At 50.5% G+C, this 24,149-nt stretch overlaps 1 protein-coding gene and 1 long non-coding RNA gene across 2 annotated transcripts in view; one reads left to right on the top strand and one right to left on the bottom strand.

Moving 5' to 3' along the window:
- The first annotated feature begins 2,268 nt into the window (after positions 1 to 2,268).
- Positions 2,269 to 6,640, top strand: LOC137474491 (uncharacterized). Its single transcript, XR_010999392.1, has 3 exons — positions 2,269 to 3,268; positions 5,667 to 5,832; positions 6,228 to 6,640. It is a non-coding gene; the product is annotated as an uncharacterized lncRNA (long non-coding RNA).
- A 9,926-nt stretch (positions 6,641 to 16,566) lies between these two features.
- Positions 16,567 to 24,149, bottom strand: part of PTP4A3 (protein tyrosine phosphatase 4A3) — a 38,750-nt gene continuing 31,167 nt past the window's right edge. The window contains exons 2-6 of the mRNA XM_068179823.1: positions 23,281 to 24,087; positions 21,938 to 22,030; positions 18,826 to 18,956; positions 18,418 to 18,492; positions 16,567 to 17,954 (exon numbers count right to left, since the gene is read on the bottom strand). Of these exons, the coding sequence (XP_068035924.1) occupies positions 17,837 to 17,954; positions 18,418 to 18,492; positions 18,826 to 18,956; positions 21,938 to 22,030; positions 23,281 to 23,385 (522 nt within the window). The 5' untranslated portion in view covers positions 23,386 to 24,087 and the 3' untranslated portion in view covers positions 16,567 to 17,836. The remainder of the gene's footprint in view (positions 17,955 to 18,417; positions 18,493 to 18,825; positions 18,957 to 21,937; positions 22,031 to 23,280; positions 24,088 to 24,149) is intronic.

The raw sequence follows: 24,149 nt of genomic DNA, 5'->3' as shown, positions 1-24,149 counted from the left end.
AACTCCTTGTCAAGGACCTTTTCCTTTTGGGACCTTTCAAAGGACACATAGAGCAATTCTGTGCTTCTTCCCTGCTTCCCAGCAGTCTCATTAGTGTTTATCTCTTTGGCTTATGAAAGGCAAGGCATGGGGAAAGGAGGGCTCATTAACGGAGCCCCCGTGGGTTGTGTTTCTTCGGGCCCTCAAAGCAGAATCATAAAAATCTTAGAATCACAGAAAGGTTTAGGTTGGAAGGGACCTTAAAGACCATCTAGTTCCCTGCCATGGGCAGAGACACCTTCTACTATTCCAGTTTGCTCCAAGCCACATCCAGCCTGGCCTTGAACACTCCCAGGGGTGGGACATCCACAGCTTTTATGAGCAAGAAGTCTTCTAATTTTGGGTTTGGTTTTTCTGAGGGGTAGACACTCAACATGCAAGTAGAGCTTAAGCTCACTCTGAAGGATCAAGAGGAATCTACAGGGGAGGGTGGGTGAGAGGCAGCCAGGTGACCTTGGTCATGGTTTGGAAAGGAGGTAGGAGGGTAAATCCCATCTGTTCCTTTTCCTAATATCCAGCCTACACCTTCCCTGACACAGCTCCAGCCATTCTCTCAGGTCATGTTGCTGGTCACCAGAAGGAAGGAATCAACTGATAGGAGGAACTATATTTCCTATGTCTTCATTTATCACTGCTTTTTCTCTTCTGCCCTCTAAACTTCAGGTATTCTCCACCTGGGACGAGTTGGTTCATTTTTTGCTATAGAGCTGTTTTCCCCCTGTACTTTGCTTATCTCTGGCACCAGCATTTTTCTTCTAACAGATCCCCGGGATCAGCAGAGGGAGTGCAAGAGCAAGGAAAAGAGAAATGCACACACTGAATGCGAGGGGGTTTGATCTGAGTACTCCATGAGCCTGGCTCAGGGATGAATCGAGCCCTCTGGAGAAGAGACCTTCTGGGCACCTGCTGAGTGAATCCTTCTGCTTTTTCACACCAAAAAAGGGACATCAGATGTTCTCAGTAATCTTTCTTCTCCTTATGCATATGAGAAAATCTCCTGATTACATTACAGCAGCAGTACAAAAAGCAAATCAAGTAAGTCTGAACTTAGGATCCAGGTTAACAGATTTTCATCCAGGTAATTTAGAAATCAACAGCATTCACACACAAACACACACAGAAAAAAAAGGAGAAACTTGTGAAAATCACCTAGTCAGCTACTATTTCACCATTTCAGAGAGAATAAAGGGGATGAAGGGCTTTGTGCTAGTCAGCAACGTGACTCGGTGACCCTTGGTTTGGCAATGACAAATGTTGTCTTTGTTATCAAAAAATCCAAGGTCCTCACATCTAGCACATTTCACAAGGTTGTGTTTAAATGCTACTGAGGCCAAGGAGATTTGAGCACACAGCTGAGAGTGCTCTGCTGAACCACAGCCCCAGCCTGTAAATATTTGTTAACTTAGCCCAAGAGCACAGGGAACACAACTCTTACAGATCCAATGAGTGGCTGGTGTAGCAGTCAAAAGCACTCGACCCTTTCTCTCATTTAACAAAAACAGAAAAAAAATAGTACTTCACTATTCAAATATCTACCCTTCATTAATCTTTTCCCAGTAATTATTAGCCCAATAAGCAAGCACATCATATAGCTACCTATAAGCACAAGGCATTATTGCCCATTCAATTTGCACTGGAAAAAAAGCAAAAAAAAAAAAAAAAAAAAAAAAAAAAAAAAATCAAAAAAAATCTCCCCAGAGCATTTAAAGGGTGTAATTAAGATAAAGCCCAAAAAAATCAAAGGCCTTCTCTCACATCTATCTGCCTCACTGTGTGATGGGACCGTTTTTTCAGCGTCAGCTCCCCAAATAATGACACAATAGTAATGAGTACAAATAACCTAAAGCAGAAAAAGACCTGAGCCAACACTCACAAGGTATCTCAGGGGTTTCAGCTCCCCTCACCCAGTTTGATGTAGGCATCATGAAGATCTAGACCCACCTGTCAGCTGAAAGGGTGCTTAGATATTTTGCTGAATTTGGGGTGCACCCAGCCTAAGCTGTCTGATCCTGACAATGCCTCTTTCTGTACATTACTACTGAGAAATGCCCACCAGGAGACAACTCCTAACTCCTCAGCCTCTGCACTCCTGTGAGGCTGGGAACACCGAATGTCCAAGGTGAGGTGTGTGGCCTTAGTAAGAGGAAAGTGTTCTCAAGATGCTGTGGTTCTTCTCTTGGAGAGCCTCTGGAAGAGCACTCTCCCTGGTACAGCTTCCTAGGACCACTGCTCTGGAGACTGTTGGGCTTCTTAAAAGCCAGGATCCAGGAACAATTTCTTGGGCTGGCTCTGAGAGAGTTCATTCAAGAAGGGTTGAGTCCAGCTGCTCCAAGCAGTGAAGTTATTTCATGAACAATCTCCTGTAATGATTGTGACAGAGATGTCCCTTGCTGTGCACAGGATCTGCCCACCAGCCCCAGGGAATCTGCTCCCCTCCAGGCTGCAGAAGACCTTTCTGCAGAGCAGAGCCCAGGGAGCAGCAAACCTGTGCCCACAGAAGCTTTCTACCCTTGTGCACGGCACCATCTGGAACAATCCTGGGGCTGTTTTTCTGACACCAGCTGGTTTTCCAGCACCAATTTGCTGTGAGTGGCTGCAATTCTCCCAGAGCCTGGAGCAGCAGGCGAGAAACACTGAAGAAAAATCATTGCAAACCTGCTGTGAGTGCTACAGCAGAAAGCTGAGAGCTCTGGAGTGTACGGGGCTGGAAAAGGCCTTGGCCATCCCGATGGGAGCCTATGGAGGGCTCTTGGTTTCATTTTTAGATGTGTTTTCCTTCTCTGATGTCCCAGAGCTGTGGTGCTGGGAGGTTTGTTTAACCACACTGGGGGTATCCACCTGAGCCAGGAAGGCAGGAGATGTGGAGGAGCCTTGTGACATCCCAGCGTCCAGGTGATCAGCCATGGCTCATCCCTGACACCCTCAAGCCACGTGAGTTGTTATTCCCATTCTGAGGGCCAGACCTGTTTTACCACTCCCACATTTCCTGACAGCACAGGGTGGTGGAGGCTATCAACAATGATTGTTTGATGTGTTTAATTGGCCTGCAGTTAATTATATAATATTTCTTTATAAAGAAACTCATGAAAGAGAGCTGCCAACATGGCTGATGCACTTGTCATTCACATGGCCTGCCTGAGGGATGGCCAGGTTGGCCTTGTTCAAGTGTTTTAGGCTTGGCTCAGGAACAGTCCATTCCAGCTGAAGTTACAAAGACCTGCTCCCAGGTGTTCTCTTTTGTTCTATTTACTCTGTTTTATTCTATTTAGCCTTTTATTTCCCCCTGCTGTTTTCTCCAGGGAGCTTTGTGGGGAGGAAAGAAGGAGCAGTGAGTTTGCATTGAATTACATGAATTATATCCCTTCTGCCTCCTTCTCTCCTCTAAGACCACAGAGTTTGCCTTAGGACCCTTCCCTGCTTGTCCCATGTGGGGAAGCCCAGGGTGGGATGGTGCTGCAGGGCTCCTCAAGAGGTCACTGATACCCCACACGTGGCTGGGCCAACGCTGGGCTGGCCTGAGAGCAGCTGGGCCCGCAGCTCTCCCACCCCAGCCACATGTGCCAGCCAACCCCACTGCTCCACTGCCCACCACGGACAAGTGAAACCGTGCTCCAGAAATGAGTCAGGCTGCTCCAAAAGAGGAGAATTGATTTACCAGCAGAGCAGTGGCTGTGTGAGGCTGCACCTCAAGCCTCCAGCCTTCTCTGTCTCTGCATCCATGCCCTTATCTGCTACCTTGTCCTCCACACTGGTGTTTTCCTCCCCAGACTGGTGGCAGGGCCTGAGATGCCTCCAGAGGGAAATAGGTGTTCCCAAATGTAACTGAGCATCATCATGAGGCCACATCCTACAGCTCCTCCTTCCCAATCCAGCATGTATCCCACCCTGACTTAGCCCCAAACCTGAGGCTTCCATCTTCCTACATCCTCTCTCACTTTTTATTACAGACAAGTCTGGTGTGATGGAAAATGCACCATAAACCAAAGCACAACCGTACAAGGCTGTGCAGAGACTCCACAGTGAGGTGCCCCTTTTCTTTTCAGGGGTCAGAGCTGAGAAATGGTCATGAGTCCTTTTTTCCTCAGAAGGAGATGAATCCACAGCTTGTCCACCCTGCACAGCAGCAGGGCTGGGCTCAGAGCAGTTTGTGTAGGTCTGCAGAGAGGACATTGTTCTCCATCACCCCTGGGGCTGGCAGTCCCCAAAAACATGACAGGCCAGTGATGGTTTATGGTCTCCCCAAAGTGACAGTGACAGAGAAGAGTTGCAAGACCCCAGGGAAGGCTTTGCAAAGCCAGCAGGGATGCTCTTGGCACAGCAAAGTGCTTTGACACCACAGCCCAGCTTTTTTTTTCCTTGTTTTCCTAAAGAAGCAAGATTTATGTGAGTAATCCAGGCAGTTTCAACTCAAATGATGCTGAGTAGAAGAGCCCTCAAGGAGATTTTGTTCCCTCCAGATTTGGAGGGGAAAAGCAGCCCTTGCCCTTGGGATTGTGGCACTGAGGGGCCCCTCCTTGTGCTTGGAAGGATGGAGGACAGAGAATCACTGGTGCAAAAATGGGCTGAGCTGTGCCTCTCCAACCTGAAGGATGTGCCTGAGGGACATGGTGCCATCCAGAGGGACCTGGACAAACTTGGGAAGTGGGCCATGGGAATCTCATGAGGTTCAACAAAGCCACGTGCTGTTGCTGCACCTGGGTCAGGGCAATGCCTGTTATCAATCCAAGTACAAGACAGACATGGACCTCTTGAAGTGGGTCTAGAGGAAGGCCATGAATAAGATCAGAGGGCTGGAGAACCTCTGCTCTGGAGACAGCCTAGGACAGTTGAGGCTGTTCAGCCTGAAGATGAGAAAGCTCTGGGAAGACCTTTTCAGTGCCTAAAAGGGGCATATAAGAAAGATGAGAACAGACTTTTTAGCAGAGTCTGTAGTGATGGTTCAAGGGGTAATGGCCTTAATCTGAAAGATGGTCAATTCAGATTTGATATTAGAAAAAGTTTTTTTACAGTGAGGGTACTGTAACACCAGCACAGGCTGCCCAGAGAGTTGGTGGATGTCCCACGGCCCAGAGAGTTGGTGGATGTCCCACTCTTGGAAACATTCAAGACCAGGTCGGATGGGGCTCTGATCAACCTTGTTTAGTGGGGTCTGGACTAGATGACCTTTTAAGGTCCCATACAACCCAAACCCTTTTATGATTCAATGATCCATGGAAGCCTCTCTACCACCTGCCTCTACTCAGCCTCCATGCAGGCATCCTCATCCATGGCACACTGGATTTTAAAACCCCTCCCTGTCTCCTGTGCCAGGCTGGATCAAGGCTTGTGGAGGGGTGGACACTGGGCATCACCTCTCTTGGCTGTTCACAGCAGAACACTGATTTCCATGAATCCCATTTGCAACGGCAACAACCTGTTTTTCAGAAGGGGACAATGACACTGGAGTAAACCATGAGACCAGGTGGTTTTTCACTAAGCTGTCTCTCAAACCAAAGTGGTGTTCCAGGCTCGTAAGCTGGCACTGAAGTCTGTCCTGGAAAACGTGGTTGAACCTCTCCATGGTCTCATGGCATCTCCTCGTGGAGACCTCATGGAGACCTCACGGCATCTCCTTTCACCTTCAGCAGGACAGGGAGGCCTGGACAACCTCTGCTTCCCAACAGGAGGACACAAAGGAAATGCTCCACTTGTCAGGGTTCATTCCCCATCCGGGGGCATTGGCTTACGGCCATGAGTAGATGATGGGACCAGGAAAGCCCGGCCATGTGTGATGGGAGAAGGAGAATTGAAAGGGTAGGACGCTTGGATTCATCCCGCTAGGCTGTCATCTCCCCCCTGGATTTATCACTCAGCGCTAATGAGAGGCAGCCGGTGCTGTGTGATGTGGACAAGCCCCGGCTCCGCGCTCGCAGGCGGGGAGGGCAGGGTTTGCCACGTCCTGGCAAAGAGCTCTCGGATGCTCCAGCTCAGCTCGTGTCCTCAGGAGTTCTCGGGCTGAGCCGGGGGTGGTGGGGAAATGTGAAGGGCAGCAAAAGCGAGACAGGCTCTGCTGGGGCAAGCACAGCCCTGAGCCAAGCTTTTCTTCTGGCAGCTGACTCCAGGCATTCACAGGGGATTATCTTTTCTTTTTCTCCTTTTTTTTTTTTTTTTTTTTTTTTTTTTTTTTTTTTTTTTTTTCCCTCCTGAAGTGTCTTGTATGGGCCCTGGAGGGGAGAAGATTATTTAAACCTGACGTGTCCCCTCTGGTCCTTCTAACGTTGCCAACCCCGCAAGGCTGCGGATGCTTTTCCACCTTCGCTCACTGCTCCGTCTGCCAGAACTGCGGATCCCACCCTCCACTGAGCCAACCCCCAGCACCTCCTTGGATGGAGGAAGAGGAAGCCGCCCACACCACCCCGAGAATCCCCCCATTGTCTTCCTCACTCCTGGGAAGCCCCAGTGACACAGCCAGGGCTGCGACTGAGCCCCAGCAGGGAGGGGAGGAATCTCGGACAGGATGCAAGGAGCGGGAAGGACCCGCAGCGCGGGTTTGGTTTGGCAGCCCCGTTCAGACAATAAAAGGTCAGGCTGCAGAGAAGCTTGTTTTGTTGAGTTTTTTTTTTTTTTTTTTTTTTTTTTTTTTTTTTTTTTTTAAATTTCCCTGGCTTTTGTTCAAGGCTGTGTCCTTAAGGACGGGGATTCTCTACGCCGGTGGCAGGCTGAGAGCACGGGTGGGCGGGCGGCTGGGTCTTTGTCTGGCGGGGTTTTTTAGTGTGCAAATGATTTTGCTGAAGCAGTGAAGCAGCAGCTGCGAGAGGAGGAGGCTGAGCTGGGTGTGAGCTCAGGGAGAGGAGGTGAAACTGCACCAGGATTTGGTTTGGTTCAATATCTGAAGTATCTTCTTTTTCACACTGAAGTTTTAGAGGTTTTCAGGGGACCCGGAAGATCAGGAATTGAAGCACATGCTATGGAGGAAGCTGCATATGTGGAATAAAATGAGGGCAAACAGCCCCCAGCAGAGCCTGAGATGAGGCAACAGGAGGGTCTGTATGGAAATGGTCATGCAGGGTTTGAGAGCATGCTTCAGTGGTCTCAGCAGATCAGCTGCTTCACCTTTTGATTTTGAGTAGGACTTGACGTTTTTGGGATTCTGCTGCTGCTTCTTAATCTTTTTGGGGCAGGATTCCTAAAGCTGTGCATCCTAAAGCTGTGCACCCTCTACTGAATCACTGACCCTGGAAGTGTTCAAAAGACACGGAGATGTGGCCTTTGGGGACATGGTTTAGTGTGAACACAGTGATGCTGGGTTAATGGTTGGACTCAGTGATCTTAGAGTTTTTTCCAAGCTGAACAATTCTTTGATTCTAAAATCACACCCAGCCTGATCCCTGCTGTCCCACAGCCCTAGGGTCAAAGACCACAGCACTCTGTTGTCACACAAAGAGGTTTGCAGGGTCACTGTGGCTGTGCCTCTCCTCCAGCTCAGGGAGGTGAGCTCAGGCCTCACCTGGTGTACCCTGCCAGGCTCCCCACAACCATCAGCTCTCCTTGGCCATTGTGCAAAGAGATACAATGAACCCTCATGAGTTTAGATGCTGCCATAATATCTGTCTTCTGTCTCAGTTTCATACAAACTTAGGGACAAAGTAAGGAAACCGGTTTTTGGATGTAGAACAGCTGCCTCAGGCTCAACCCAAGCAAGCCTGGAGCTCAGATCCTTGGAAGATGCAAAGGCCTTGATGCATGGACCAACATCTTCTCCTGGTCTCTGGTACCAATGCTAACGTGGTGCTGAGCCTCAGGAGCCTGCTGAGTAGCAAAACTGCCTTTGTGGGCCAGACATGTCTAGGGGTGATGTCAGGCTAGTAATAACAACAGGCTGATTGTTAATAAAAACAGTCTGATCTAGAATCTGATTCATCAAAGCATAAATAACAGAAATATAAAAAATGCCAGTCAACGTGGTTTTCTGGAACAGGGGTCTTGTTGTACCAGCTTGATGCCATTATTTTAGATCATAAGGTTGGCCCATAAACATAACTGTGTATTCAATCTGCTTGTACAATATTAAATTTGTACAGTGTGGTGTTCCAGTGGGGGGAAAAAAGCACCACACATCAGTAGAGCATGTGTTAAATGAGCTAAGAGTTGGCTGTCTGACAGATCTCAAAAAGTGATCAGTGGGCAATCACTAGGGCCTGTATCTGTTTCTTCAGTGGAAAATCCTTGGCCCAAAGCTGCGAAGCCTTTTCCTCCAATGAGCTGGAAATAAATGTGGAATTGCCCCTGAAGAAAGTGTGAAGGGAGAAAAATGGGGTAGAAAATGGACAAACACCCACAGGGACTGGTTAATCCATCTTAGTATGAAACCATTTCACAGAATCATAGAATCATTAAGGTTGGTAAAGACCTCTAAGTGCATCAAGTCCAACCATTAACCCAGAACTACCATATTCACCACTAAACTGTGTTCCCAAGTGCCACATCTACATACCTTTTAAAGACCTCCAAGGATGGTGAATCCTCAGCTTCCCTGGTTGGCCTGTTCCAGTGCTTAATCACCCTTTCTGAAAAGAATTTTTTCCTGATATCCAATCAAAACCTCCCCAGGTACAACTAGAGGCCATTTCCTCTTGTCATTTGTAACTTGGGAGAAGAGACCAGCCCTCACCTGACTCCAACCTTCTCATTTCCTCCAGGCTTCAGCTCCCTCAGACACTCCTCATCAGAGTTGTTCTCCAGACCCTCACTCAGCTCCACCACTCTTTACTGGACAGGACAGGCTTTGGTACCTGCATTTCCATGCAGACTTCAGTCCATCCAGCTGGAAAGGACCCCAGTGGTGGATTGAGGGATCAAAATGTGAGGTGCCCCAGCTCAGCCTCTTCAGGACATAGTGGATCACTCGGCAACAGCTGATGGAGACAGAGACATCTCATTGCAAGGCTTCGAGAGTGGTACATCTGCATCTCGTGATAGAAACACTCTCAAGAGAAAACAGAAGACAGGTTGAGTTATGTGTGCATGTAGGGAAGCGATTTAACTGCTTTAGATGAGTCTAGAATCCACATCTGAGGAATTGTGGATGTTGAAATCCTCTGACAAGCTGTGGCTGCCCCATCCCTGTAAGTGTTGAAGGCCAGGTTGGACTGGCTTGGAGCAACCTGGGATAGTGGAAAGTGTTCCTGCCTATGGCAGGGAGTTGGAATTGGATGATCTTTGAGACCCCTTCCAACTCAAATTATTCTGTGATCCTTTGAAACTGCATACAATCACACTTTAGAGAGGATGCTGAGCTGTCTGTGGGGGGAGCAGCCAGTCTGGACATAATTCCCTCTGCAGCCATGGACATTTAACCACAACAGACGGAGCTGGAGGAGACAGGTGCAGGTACATGCCCCAAGGGGAGTATCTCTCTGAAATCTCCTTCAGTGACCCAGTTTTGCACCCTATGAGCTATAAGATAACCTTTTCTTCTCTGGGATCTTCCTAGGACTACAGAATGATTCAGGCTGGAAGGAGGTCTCCTGCTCAAAGCAGGGCAGTTATGGGGGTCAGCCCAGTTCCTTACAGCTTTACCGTGAAATACTCCCAGAATGGAGACTGGATAGAGCAAACTGAGGAACTGCAAACAGAAGGACTAGACTTCTCTTCCCAGGTGTGTCACTTGGCTGCAGCTGGGGTAGTCACAGTCGTGCCTCTCTGCGTTACCCAGCTGTGTTGTCTCACTCAACCTGGCAGATTTGCAAAGCAAACAGAGCCACAAGATGGCATTTGGCAGCTCCGGGTGAGTTTTCACGATAAGCCCTTTATCACAGCCCTTGTTTTGAGTGCTGAGCACCCATCCTTGAAAACCGAGTGCCCCGAAGTGGGCCCCCCAAAACCAGCCTGGCCGTCCTTGCCTGTCACCCACGGCTGCCTGCGTGCTGCAAAACAAGGCGGCGTTGTTTGCTTTAAAGATCAAAGCTCATTTAAACGCATTGCTTCTCCCTGTCTCCACCTGATATCCAGACAAGATGCCCTGGTTTAGGTGAGTCAGCCCCCGGCTGAAGTCAGCCGCAGTTATCTCTGCGAGGCGGAGGCAGCTCTTGCGTCGTCCTTCTGCCAGCGCCGACCCGCCAGGTCTCTCTAATCCCCTCCGCCCCCGGTCCTTGGACCGAGCCCCGGCTTGGCCGTGACACGTCCCTGGAGGCTGCCCGGGTGCTGTGGGAGAGCAGCGCTGCCTCCTCTGCTCTGCGAGCCCCAAGGGAGATGTTGCAACAGAAGCCAGCACCTGCAGCCAGGGAAGGGCATTTTTCACAGCCACTGCTTCTGCACGGAGCTCCCCGGCTGCGTGCGGCACATTCAGCTCTCCAGTGGGATGCGGGAGAGGCTGTCAGTTGAGATTTTTTTTTTTTCTTTTTAAACGGTGAGCTGACAAAGGTCCAGGTGGCTGTTTTGCAGTCACGCTTTTTCTCCTCAGTTGCTGACGCCGACAGCGAGTGACTCAGCCCTTTCCAAGCTCCCTGCAAGCCTCTTCTCCTGCCACTCAAATGTTCTTTCTCTCCCTAATCATAGTTAAAACAAATTCTGCCCCGAGGTCCTGCCCAGCGAGTGGCTCAGACAGGGCAGCACGGCTCCTTGCTGTGGTCACGGAGTGGAGCAGGGATTTGCAGGATTCCCTTTCTGAACCGTGGGCGTTGTTGTGTGAGCCTGGGCAAAGAGTTTCTCCTTCTCCTCCTTGTTCTGTTTCCCAGGGAAAGCTCCCCGCGCAAAACCCACCCCTGGTGATCCACGTTCCTGTACTTTGCCAAGCAGTGCCTAATTCCCCACCTGACTTTTCAACTATATTTGTTGCAAACATTTTAATTTGCTTTCCAACCCAAGAGTTGCCCTACATTTTCATCCCTACCAGCATGGGAGTTTCCAGATCCTGCAGTGCAAGCAGGGCAGCACCTCCCACCTTCCTGTGCCACCTTCCTGTGCCCACCTTCCTGCGCCACCTTCCTGTGCCCACCTTCCTGCCCAGACCCATGGGGTCTGCCAGGTCCTGGGGGGAGGTGAGACCTTTGCCCCTGCACGGCTGATGGTTCAAGACTCCCTGGGCACAGAGGGAAGTGGGGAGACCCTCTGAGCCAGCAAGACGTCCTCAGGTGGAGGTGTTGCGAAAGGGCTGATCCCAAGCAGGTAGATGGGATCTGTGATGAGAGCTCTGCTGTGCCTGGGAAGAGCCAGTGTTGGCCATGGCAGCCAGCAGCAGTCTAAAATAATCAAAGGAAGGTTTCATCATGGTTCAGAATGTATCAAGGCAGCCCTCAGAAAACATTTTTTAATCTAGTCTTATGAGTTTGGACTGTGGCTAGTCTGGACTTTACTGAAGACCCTGCAATCTTTGTCTCCTTACTCTGGCTTGCTGAGGTGTAGGAACATGGACAGGGAGAGTTGTGAACCACGGCTCATCTCCTAAGGCTTTGGGGTCTCCAGCATGGATGTGTCTGTGTGAGCTGAGAGTTCTGGAGGTCCCTCTGTGGTGGTGGAGCTCTGACAGGAGTGTCCACGAAAGTCTGAGATGAGTCCCTCCTGAATCTATGGTGTTGTCCCTTGACCTCTGATGACTGGAAAGGGAGTCAGCGATAAAGCTAAGCTGTGGACGTCCAGCTTTAAGGGGCTGGGGGGGGTTCACTGATTTTGTTGTTGGCAGGACTGAAAGCACTGCAATATGTGGCTGCGTACCTTGCAGGTACCAACATCCTCTGCTGAGAGGGGTTTAAGGCATTATGGACCATGGCACCAGTTGGGAAGAAATCGGAGAATCATAGAATGGTTTGAGTTGGAAGGGATCTTAGAGATCATCCAGTTCTACCCCTGCCTATGAGCAGGGACACCTTCCACCAGACCAGGTTGCTCCAAGCCCCATCCAACCTGGCCTTAAGCACTTCCAGGGACGGGGCAGCCACAGCTTGTCTGGGCCCATCCCTGTGAGTGGCCAACTTAGCCTTTCCCAGAACCCCCCAGTTTAATGAACTTTCACAGTACTCCTCTTAGGGAGGGCAGGGACTTGTGCACGGAGTGGCAGCAGCCTAACTTGGAGAGTTGGGATCTGGCCTGCAAAGGGGTGCACGTTTTTGGGTGACGGAGAGCAAGGAGGAATGCAGCAGGTAGGAGACAGCATGTACAGACAGGAGCGCGGGTGGGTGTTTCTCCAGCACACACGTTGTGTTCAGCAGTCCCCCGGCCCTCCTGCTTGAGAAGAGAGGCAGCAATTAGGCTGATTGAAGGCCCAGTTGCTTCTTGCACAAGGAGGAGGCAGTGCCCCTTGCAGCTGCGGTTCAAAGCCTGCAGGAGATAAGGATCTGCCGTGCCAAGCACTTGGGAAGTGCTGGGGGAATCCAAGGACAGCTCTGGCCACACCACCCTGCTTCACTTCTATCATCTTCCCAGCTGGCATCTGGCTTAAAAGCCTTCCTGAGCCTAGAGCAGCACAAAAGGGAGTTTCCTCCCCACTCTTCCATGCAACCCCATGTAATTACTTGGGAGCTCATACAACTTTGTGTCAGCTTTCCTTGCTTACCAGCCTGTTTATGCAAGCTCCACTCCTCAGCCTCCATGAAGACTCTGGTCTTTGTCTCCTTTGGTCATGGGGAACAGAGTTAAAAACCCAACTGATTTCATGAGATCAGGTGAGGCGTGTGTAGTGTGTCCTCTGGGTGTATTTTAGGGTATCCAATCAAGGTTAGGCTCTACTGGACATAAAATCACGGAATGGTTTGGGTTGGAAGGGGCCTTCCAGATCATAGAGCTCCAACTGCCCCACTATGGCCAGGGAAACCTTCCCCTAGATCAGGCTGTTCCAAGCCCCATCCAAGCTGGCCCTAAACACTTTCAGGGATGGGGCAGCCACAGCTTCTCTGGGCAACTTGTGCCAGGGCCTCACTACCCTCACAGGCAAGAATTTCTTCTTTGTACCTAATCTAAACCACCCTCTGTCAGTCTGAAGTCATTCCCTGTTGTCCTGTCACTCCGAGGCCTTGCAAATTCTCTCTCCAGGTCTCTTGTAGCACTGGAAGGTGCTCTAAGGTCTTCCTGAAGCCCACTCTTCTCTAGCCAGAACAAACTCCCACACTTCCATCCTTGGCCAGAGTTCAGCTCTGCCTTTGTCTCCCACATCCTGATAATTCCTATTAGCAGCACCAGGCACACAGGGATGTACAAAACAGTGGACGCTTTTTATTTCGCTGCTGGAGTGTAACCACTGTAATTTCATAAAACTCAAAAAACAAAAAAAAAGTGATTACTGAAGGCATACATTTTTTTTCCTTTTTACACAAGACGTTAAGTAAACAGACAAGTTTCTTTTTAAAAAGATTATAAAGTGTCAAGATCCTATACCTCATCTGCATATTCAAAGTGATGCCATCTGATACAAAAAGCATTGGGTACAATAATTTAGCTATGGCTCAGACAAAAAAAAAAAAAAAAAACAAACCCAAAACCAACCAAACAAACAAACAAAAAAAAAACCCCAAACAAAACAAAAAAACCCAACAAAAACCCAACAAAAAACCCCCAAAAAACCCAACAAAAAAAAGTCATCTGGGCTTAATCTACACACTACTATGGTTGCCCAGGGGGTTAAAAAGGAAAATATGCAGTTCTTTGTTGCACAGAAAGGAACAACAGGGAAGTGGAGAGTTCATTGGGAGATCATAGTCTGAAGGGAAGCAGCGGAACGCCCCCTCCCCGGGAATGTCTGCAAGAGCCCGGCCCAGGACTCCCCCTCTGTGCCAAGAAACCAGCCACATTTGTCTCCCACCAGACAGAATCCCATCCAAACCCACCCGCCAAGCTGCACCTACCCAGCATGCTGGCAGCAAATAAGATACAAGACCTTGGAAACTGCATGGAAGTCACGAATCTCCCTGTGCGCTTTCCCACTGGGACTAATAAAAACCAAACAAACCCAATGAAAAAAATAAAAAAGGAAACTACTTGTTCTATTGTGGGTAGAGCCAGACTCTGCTTTCTCGGGAAATCTGTTGCCCATAAACCTCTGAAGCTCCCAGCCCAAGCACCACAGTGTCAGCCTTACTGCAAGACTCATAATAAAAAATTACAAATGTAAAGTCTTTAAATGTGTGTCACCAGAACTTTCTTAAATTAAGAGCTGGACATTTGTGATGGCCACATTTCCTGCCTTCCCACCATCCCACCCCTCCATGTGCTCCATCTGACTGGAAAACAAACAACAGAAGGGATATTTGAGGGCCTATGTGTGCTGTGTGTCACTGGTGAGAGGACACAGCTACAAGTTCCTGCTCAGATTTATTCCCTCACACGAGGCTCAGACATGACTGACTCCTGGGTGAAGGCTACAGGCTCTTGGTTTGATGGGTGGGGCACCTCTGCTTTGCCATCCCTTGGGTCTCCAAAGTTCTTGTACCAATTTGGAGCCTTGTCTCTGCAAATTGTGGTGGCTTTCCATGGAGGGTCAGGGGGTGGATAGGGGTGAGAAATTATTAAAACCCAGTTTGAGCCTTTGCTTTGGGAGGAGAAAAAGGCAGGATGAGGTGCCTGGTTTGTAGCCAAAGCCATGGGGGTGTCTGTTCCCTGTGACATCTGCCAGGACTCACAGAAAAAACTGGAGCAGTGGCAGCATTGGCAAATACATCAGATTTTTAAGCCTCTCCTTTCAGCATCTTGGCATTTGGGGTGAAACGAGGATTAGTGTACAAGGAGATAACCCAAGACCAGCCCAAACCATGAGCCCTTGGCTGCTTAGACCTCGCTCTGGTGCTGTCTACTGATCTTCAACCTTCCCCCTTACCTGTCTCAAGACTTTTGAGCTCTTTGAGATTCCTAACCCAAATCCCCCTTGGAAGACCCCTCAATTTCCCCAGCCTGTTGCTTCTGTAACCTTCTCTAGGCTGAAACATCGAGGAGCTGGTAACTCAGAGGAAGGAGCCCAAGTCCATATAAAAAAAATCCCAAATATTTGGCAGTCCAGCCCAGAGAAACTTTTGAATTCAGCCCTTCATTCAAAACAGCAGCTCTTGGGCTGCCAAGGTAGCCTTTCCATGGAAGCAGCACATTTTAGGGTTAATGGGGAAATATCCATAAAAAAAAAAAAAGAAAAATATCTAGGACAATTAAATCAGCATTATTTGGTTTTTTTGTTTTGTTTTTTTCAGTGACTCATAAACTGAGGAGGATCAAGATGCCACTCTGCCAGCCAGATGCCCTCAGGATTTGGCCACATGGCCAAATCAAGGACTGCTTTTATACCAGAAGCTCCCTAATTTTAAGGTGATTGGGTTGATGCTACATAAAGCGAAGCCTGTCCCCTTCATGTTCCCCCCAAGCCAGCCCCCTAAGCTGAGGCCTAAGTGAAGTCTTGCTCAAGAGCAGCCTAAGGAGGCTGAAATCAAATCCCTCTGTCCCCAGCCTGACTCCAACTCAAAGACATCGTGACTGAATCCCAGGACCTCTTGTCCTGGGCAATGTTCCAGGTGATGCTGCCATGAGCATGGGTGAGGAAAACTCATCTTGCCAGGACAGAAACATCTCCAAGCCCATAAAGCAACAGTTTCCACAAGGAAGGGCATGGGATCAGGAGGTTTCCTGGATAGCAGGGATTGGGGCTGTCACCAACACGATGCCAAGCCACCTCCTACATCCCTGGGGAAGAAGCAGCACCTATTTTAGCAGCAGGAACAGACCCAAGCACGAAGGGGATGGTGACCCACCCAGTAGGGTGCTCTAATACAGGGTCAGGCCTTTTTATCAGCCCAATCCACACTATTCTAAATCAACACAGACCCTTTGACCATTGCTGCCTTCTCCATGATTCATGGGAACCAACAGCCTGGGATAGAGCAGAAACTCAAGGGACTGATGGCTGTCCCACAATGCTGGACAGGCCCAAAGTGTGTGGTATGACAACTCCAGGGCCACATGTGGAGGGTCCCCACCTCACTTAGCACCACAGCTTATCCCAAAGGATGACCTTCCCTGCCCTGCCGTGGGGTTGGCCCCTATCAGGACTGGTGAAGTGGTGCTGGAAAGAGCTCCAAACACCTCCGCTGCTCACCCATGTGGTGGTACAAAGCAGGCCCCAGTCTTCTGCAGGTACTGAAGGTGTCTAACCATCCTTCCTCACCACCTGTCCCGAGAGATGAACGCCCTGAAGCAAATGTCTCTGGATACCTACGTTTTGGAAGGCACACAAACCTTTGGAGAGACCCAACTCAGGGTCAACAGGACACTGAGGGCATCTCAGGCTGCTCAGCCTAAATCCCAAGAGATGGATGATCCGCCCTCCTTGTCCCAACAACTGTGATCCTCTGCAGCTGAGGTGTGAGCAGCAGTGAGCCCAAAGGACACCTGCAGCATCGCCTAGGCCACAGGTATGTCCTGACAGTGATAGTGATATGTCCTGATAGTGACAGTGGATGGCAGCCAGCTGTGACAGTGCTGGGGACCAGTCTGGGGGACCATGGGTCACCTCCTGGGCTCTGCTGGGCAGTGACAGGAGAAAGAAAGGCCAGAGGATGTGCGGAAGACAACAGGGTATTTTTAAAGTTTTTTTTTTCCTTTAATTAGCAAATTTCTTGTTATCCTCATTAAAAGAAAAAAAACCCACACCCCCTACGTGCCCACTGCTCCAGCTGCTGCAAGCATTCAAAGGCAGAAAGTTGAGAGGTGTTTAATGTCCCAGCTCAGGGGCAGCTCTGAGCCCACCCCACCTGGGTGTGTGCCGGGGGTGCCAGGCGCCTCGGTACAGACATGGAAAAGGCAGGTGCAAAATTAGGTGATGTGCTCTTGCCAGGAACACCCAAAATCCCCTAGGAGAGCTGCAGCCCAGCCCCTTGGCCAGCAAACACAGTGGTGGTGGAGAACATGGATGTGCCTTGAGAGGCACACTGTGTCCCCAGGGCACTGCAGCCAGAATTGGGATTTGTGCCACAGCTCAGGGGTGGGGACAGGACAGCAGAGAACCCACCACCCTGGGCACTGAATTTGGAAGCTATAAGTAAGAGCACCCCACACTTTGGGGGACCCAGTGCTGATCCAGCATCCCAGCAAAGCTGAGTGCCTCAAAGCCCTGCTGTGGCCCCCGAGGTTCCCAGTGGCTCTGCCTTCACTGGAGCAAGTCCCCAGCGAGCCCCATCTGCAGCATCCTGGCTGGCACTGAGGCAGCAGGGAGGTGGTGAGGTGACAGAGGGACCAGAAGAAAGGGAATGCTGCTGGGGGTCTTAGCTCAGCCCTTCCCCTGGTCACAAGGGTCACTGAGCTAAGAGCCCCTGTCACCTCTCCCTGCTGTCACCACCTTCCCCCCCCGAGGCCACAGTGCCATCCCCACCTCCATCCCTGCTGCTGCAGCCCTTATTTATGGGGAAGAGGTGGGGAAAGGTTTTTCTGGGGGTGCTCTGGCCCTTCTGCACCCCATCCCTTCTCAGCTGGCAGAGCCCTGCCTGCATCACCCCAAACCAAGCACCCCTTGCCCAACCCTCTCAGTGAGTCCAGGGAGGGGAAAGAGGGGAGGAGGATGGTGATGAAGAACAGTCACACGAGCTCATTGCCTGCTAACACCAGGAGTCTAAGGGCAGTGCTGCCTTCCCTCCTTGGGGCTGCAGCTGGAAAGAGCAGCCTTTTTTGGGGATCCAGCAAGATGAGTGTGCTGTGAGTGCTGGAACACACTGGAGATGCTCCACGTCCCCAGCCCAGCCCTGGCAGAGGGGTGGCACGTGGGGAGCACAGGGCTGGGCCAGAAGGTGAGGGGGTGGGATGTGTGCGAGTGCCCGGGGGTCTGTGCACGGATTTTGGCAAGAGGTCATTGAGGTTACATGATGCAGCATTTGTTCTTGTGGTTATGAGGGTCCTTAAATCGGAGTCTCTGCTTTGGTCGGTATTTTTCCAAGTATGTCAGCTGCTTGCTGTTGATGGCTCCTCTGCGCTTCCTGTGGGGACAGAGAAATGCCAGAACAGTCAGAGGTGTGGCACGAGATCCCCCCCACCCCAAACCACTCTTGTTGGGATGCTGAGCCCCCCTGCTTGGAGCAGAAAGGGATTTTGGAGGCTGAAGCCAGGTGAACCCTCTAGGGATGGAGACAGGCACTGACCCCAGCAGCTTTCCTTGCTCATCCACCCTTTGAGTCCCAGGACATGGAGAGCTGGGGAGGAAACATGTGGGGCAGAGGTGGGGTGACTGCCAAAAGCCCCTCAGGGATGCTGCCAGCTGCTGCCCCAGCCTCCTGCAAAGGCACAGGGTGTTCCATGCCAACACCTTGTTTTCCCACTCCCAAAGGAGAGAAAAGCAACCCCGGTGTCACCAAAAAAAAACAAACCCTGGGACATGCCAGATCTCTCCATTCCTTCAGAGAGGGATTTTCTGCCCTATAACCACAACACTGCTCCACTTACTGTCGGATGAACTGGATGGCATCTTCATACTTCATCCCACTCTCAATCAAGGCCAGCGCGACAAGGACGGGTGCGCTAAAAGGCAAAAGCAGTGGCTGTCACTCCCCAGTCACACAGCCCAGAGACTGATATCCATCATTTAAAGTCCAAGGAGAAGCTCAGGTAGCAGATCCCCCCCATCAACACCTATTCCCACTAAGGTTTCACAAAACCCTGCTCAAAGAGGGACTGGGAAAAGGAAGGAGAGTACCGGCATGGCTGCCCCTCTCCTGCCTTCGTGGGGAGGTGGCAGCTGCGACAAAACCCTGCTCAGAGAGGTGCTGGGGAAGGGAAAGAGGAGAGCTGACATGGTTTTCCCTCTCCTGCATTCATGAGGAATGGCAGCTGAGGTGCTGGGCTCGGACTCACCGCCCCAGGCCGGCCACGCAGTGCACGGCCACGCAGCAACCGGGGTCCTCGCAGAACTTGGTCTTCAGCAAGTTGAGCCAATCTTCCACAATCTTGCTGGGAGGAGGTGCTCCATCATCAAATGGCCAATCCTGCAAGGTTGGGAAGAGGAAAACGCTGTAAAGTTTCTGGGGAAATCCTTTCAGGGTTGATTTTTACTTGGGGTGATGATGTTTGGGGCCTCAGCTGCAGGGAGGTAGAAGAGTGCCAGAACTGGGCTCACAGCATAGCTCTGTGGGGATACAGGCAGTTTTGTGGCATCATCTGGCATACAGGAATTCCCTGGCTCCTTTGGGTCAGGGTTTGAAGCCACACAAATCTAGGTCTGGAGTCCTTCTGCCTCTTATGGACAGGTTAAGCCTGCAGGAAGCACCAGTAGGATCTGCAACATGGTCCCCATGACCTCCTGCTTCTGCAGACCAGAATGGCCACCCCATGCTCCATCCCCATTGGGGATCTCCCATCTCCTTCTGAGCTTCATCCTCAAGTTGCAGGGGTTCAAAACTGGAGCATGGTGAGGAAGTCAGTCAAATGGATTCTGCATTTGATACCCCTCAGCCCTGGGCTCAGTTATGAGGAGTAAGTGTCCCAAAATGGAGATTTCTCTCCCAAAATAGATTTGTCAGGAGGAGCGTGGGCACTGGCTGTGCAGTACTGGAAGAGAGAGACAGGAAGGGCAGCATCACTTGGAGAGGATATGGCTTGGTGAGCCCCGAAGGGTGCAGGGCAACGGGCCCTAATCCTAGATTTTGAGGAGTGAGTCACTAAGCTGCTGTGCTGGAGTCACTCTTGGTGTGAGATGGCAAAATAAGCTGCTTCACTTCAGTGTTTGAACAGGTGGTGAGATTTCTGTTGGGATTTGATAGCAAAGGAGCACGCTGGGCTTCAGGGTATTTGCAGTGTTTGAGCTAGCCTCCCTGGCTGGCCTGTGTCTGTCCTGCAAGGGCATCTCCTCCTGCAAGGCCATGTCTTCCCTGCAGCCATGAGTGCAGGTCAGGGGCTCACACCAGGCATGACACAGCACCCTATAGAATCATCCTGTGATGGAATGGCTTGGGATGGAAGGCACCTTCAAATATCATCTAGTCCAACCCTCTGCCATGGCAGGGGCACCTTCCACTATCCCAGGCTGCTGCAACCTGGCCATGAACATTTCCAGATATGGGGCAGCCTCAGCCTCTCTGGGAAACCTGTGCCAGTGTCTCACCACTCTCATGATAAAAATCTTTTTCCTTATGTCTTATCTAAATCTGCCCTCTGGCAGTTTCAAGACATTCCCCCTTGGTCTATCACTACATGCCTGTGTAAATAGTCCAGCTCTCATGCAGCCCCTTTAGAGACTGGAAGGGGCTTTAAGGTCTCCCCAGAGCCTTCACTTCTCCATATATAGACCTGTATATGGTCTATATATAGAAGCATAGAATTGTTTAGGTTGGAAAAGCCGTCTAAGATTGTCAAGTCCACCTGTTAATCCAGCACTGGCAAGGCCACCACTAAACCATGTCTTCAAGTGCCACATCTACAGCTCTTTTAAACCCCTCCAGGGATGGTGACTCCACCACTTCTCTGGGCAGGCTGTTTCAATGTTTGACAACCCTTTCAGTGAAGAAATTTTTCCTAATATCCAATCTAAATCTCCCCTGGGGAAACTGAAGGTCATTCCCTCATGTCCTGTTGCTTGTTACCTGTGAGAAGAGACCAACCCCCACGTGGCTACAACCTCTTTTAAGGGAGTTGTAGAGAGGAAAAGATCTTCCCCAAGCCTCCTTTTCTCCAGGCTAAAAACCCTCAGCTGTTCCTCATCAGGCTTGTGCACCAAGAAACATTTATATCCCAAATATATATAAGAGGATACAGATAAATATATGAGGATACAGATAAAAATATTCCAAGTTCTGTATATAAAATAAAAATATATACCACGATATCTCAAAAATATATAGATATTTGATATAATTACAGAGATATTTCTGTATCTGCAGAGATACATCTATCTATAGGAAACCAGGTTATAGATATCTCTTGATTTACCTTATATAGTTTCTATATCGTTATAGAAATGTTGATATAGAAGCTATTTAGTTTCTGTACAATGTCTTGTATAGTTTCTCTCTCTATATAAAACATATCCTAGATATGTATCTCTCCACATAAGAGAGATATAAGAGATGTAAAGAGGTATGTATATAAATATAGAAACTCAGATTGAAGGCTCCAGTTAGAAATAGGGTAAAATGCAGAATTCGGTGTGTAAGTGAGCAGATATGATCTCCAACGTATGGATTCTATATATGTAGGATACAGTGATCTTTCCAAGATATATCCAGTAGAGATACAGATTGCATCTATATCTAGAGACATCTGCATCTGGAGGATCTGTATCTACAGAGCCATGGGATTATCCACCTATATCCCTGAGGATCTAAGATAGAGCCTCCTCTCTCTAGGATATACATTATACAGACAGACCTATATAAAGAGGTCCTACACAGAGGACCACCCCAGGAGACACAAGGCATTTCCAAACCCTTCCTTAAATAATGAGCAGAGCCTCACTTCCCAGATGAAGCTGAACTCCCTGGCAGGGCTATCATGTCTGACATCATCTCCAATTACCTATCAGCCAAGATACAGCCCAGGCAGCTGCATGCTCTGCCTTTCCCAGCTTGCTGCCTGCTCCCTTTCATCCCCCCCAGCTGCACCAGCCAGCTGCTGGAAGAGCAAGAAACCCTCGCACCACCCCCCAGGATAAGATAACGCCAGGGGTAATGGGAACCACGCGCATCTTCCCCGTGGGATCAGGCGCTCTCATCCCTGGATGCTTCTGATCCTGAGCAACAGGCAGGGAAGGCAGCTGCCGACTCAGCCGGGTGAGTCACAGTTTCGGCTGCGTGGGCAGCACGTCTCTTTTTAAAGCACCAGCCTCAGCTCAGCTCAGCTGAGCTTCGAGCTCTGCTCCTGCCTCGGTGTGATGATGTGCTGGGCTACTGGGGTGTTTAACAGCCCCAAGGGATACGATTTTTAAGTGTGGTGTTGGGGCAGCCCCCCAGTGCTCATCCTGCTGCCCACCTACCATGACAGTGATGCCGTCCTTCTCCAGGGGGGTCTTGTCATAGGTCACTTCACACACTCGCACGACCGTGGTGGCACCATATTTCTTCAGGTCCTGCGGAAGGAAGAAGGAAGGGTCTGAACAGACCCTGCCAGATGCACCCCAAAACCCCAAGCCCTGCTATGACCATGTGGAGTAGTATGGACCCTAAAACAGTGCTGTGCCCCTTCTCTGAACCCTTGACCTGTGGTCCATCCAGCCTGCCAGGCAGAAAGAAACATGAAATCCGAGGACACCAAAGCCACGTGGCCTCGTAGGATTTTTAACCAGCATCTTCATGACTCCTCAGAGTCACGAGTACCAATGGGGCTATTTATTTTTAAGCCCTGACAGCCTCATCAGCAGGGATTTTATACCTCAGGCAAAGAAACATCCCTGACATGGGTGCCAGTCCTCTGAAGGAGAAATTGTTTGTGCCTGGTCACACTTCTGATGCAGAAATGCATGGAGGTAGCTGTGGGGGAGTCGTAGCATGCCCCACCAGCTGAGCTCAGCATCTCACAGATGGCTCAGGGGCTCCTTCTCCACCTCGCTGCCGTATCATCACTCCAACACGCTGCAGGCTCAGGCGTGGGACTTGGGATGCTTCCAGCATGGCTCATTGCCCGGCGCGAGGATTGCCCCCGGATTACGTGCCTGGTGTGCCGGCCTCGCCGGGCACCGTGAGATCATCCCCAGTGATCCACCTCCTTTGTTCCCCATGTGCGCTCACCAGACCGTGGTGAACCCCACATGCTCAGCAGCCTGGCCAAAAGTCTAAGAAACTGGAGGAAAGGGGAATTTTTCTCCCTTCTCACTGGTGTGGTCCCCATCGCCCTCTGCAGTATGCAGAGTATGGGCTGGCTGTCCCCAAATCACAGCCACCTTCCTGTCAACCCTGAGGCAGTGGCACTCACACAGCAGCTACCAGTGCTGGCTCTTCAACATGAAGCTCTCCAGCACTACCCAACACACTCTGGGCATTGGAAATACACTGGGATATTAGGGATCAAAAGCCATTACTGAGGTGCTGGGAGGGACAGGGCAGGTTGTGTGCACCCATGTGCATTACTCCAAACCTCTGTGACATGATGGCTAGTGGATGCAATGGGAATGGGGAAACTCTGCTCCATCTCCTGTGCCCAAACATCACACCTGGGGTCCTGAAAAACATCCCATCCCAAAAAGCTGGCAATGATTGGACCCACTGCCCACCAGGTGCTATGGTACCAAAGGGGATGTGTTGCCCTCTCATCAACATCAGCTTTTAGCCCCTAAAGATACAACTGGACCCTGGTCCCCACCTTCCAGTCTCCCCTCCTTACCTCCAAGAAGGTGCTGAGTGTGGCATTGGTGGGGTTGTGGGTGATGAGGAACCTCATGTTTTTGTAGCAGACCTCCACGGGTGCAGGGCGGTTCATCCGGGCCATGGTGGGGACAGTGGGAAGGTGAGGTGGTGCTGACAGTGGCAGGGGAAAAACCCAAGAAAAGTGTGGTGTGGAGGGGCAAAAAAAAAACCCAAACAAAACCCCAACAGCCCCTCTGCGCTTCAAAAATAAAAATAAAACAAGATCGAGAACTCAATATACAGACGTTGTGCAAATAATCCCAACTCCTGGGAGCGCACCGGCTTCCTTGACACACCACAAGCCTCCCAGGGGGGAAAAAAAAGCCAGATGGGGGAAAAAATATAATATTAAAGAAATAATAATAATAATAATAATTAAAAAAAAATCCCTTTGCTGTAGTGTTGGCGTCCTCCGCGTGTGTGCGACGGTGAGCGGCTGCTGCCTCCGGTGCCGCGCGCTCCTGGGCGCTCTAGAAAGGCCTCTGCATATGGGGGGTGGTGGTGGCGGGAGGGTGGCCCCCGTCACGTTACCCCATCGGGGTATGTGGAGTACTTGGGGGCGGCACGGGGGGCCGGGAGCCTACGGGGCGGCGTCGGCGGCGTCCGGCAGCGGTGCCTCGCTGGGGCGATCCATGCACGGGAGCCTTGAATGGTTGAGTCGGAGGGTTGGGGTGCTGGGCAGGACGAGGAGAGGCGGCCAGGGGCTGCTTCACAGGGCGGGCTGCTGGGGGCTGCGGGGCTCACAGCTGCTCCTCAGCTCCATAAATCCCAGTGCAGAGCGAGGCTGTGGAGGAGAGAAAGGGAGACGTGGTGGTGAGAGTGTCCTACTCCCCAAGGAAGCCCCTG

The sequence above is a fragment of the Anomalospiza imberbis genome, chromosome 1, assembly GCF_031753505.1.
Source record: "Anomalospiza imberbis isolate Cuckoo-Finch-1a 21T00152 chromosome 1, ASM3175350v1, whole genome shotgun sequence".
NCBI classification, from domain to species: Eukaryota; Metazoa; Chordata; class Aves; order Passeriformes; family Viduidae; genus Anomalospiza; species Anomalospiza imberbis.
This window is presented reverse-complemented; position numbering and strand designations above follow the sequence as displayed.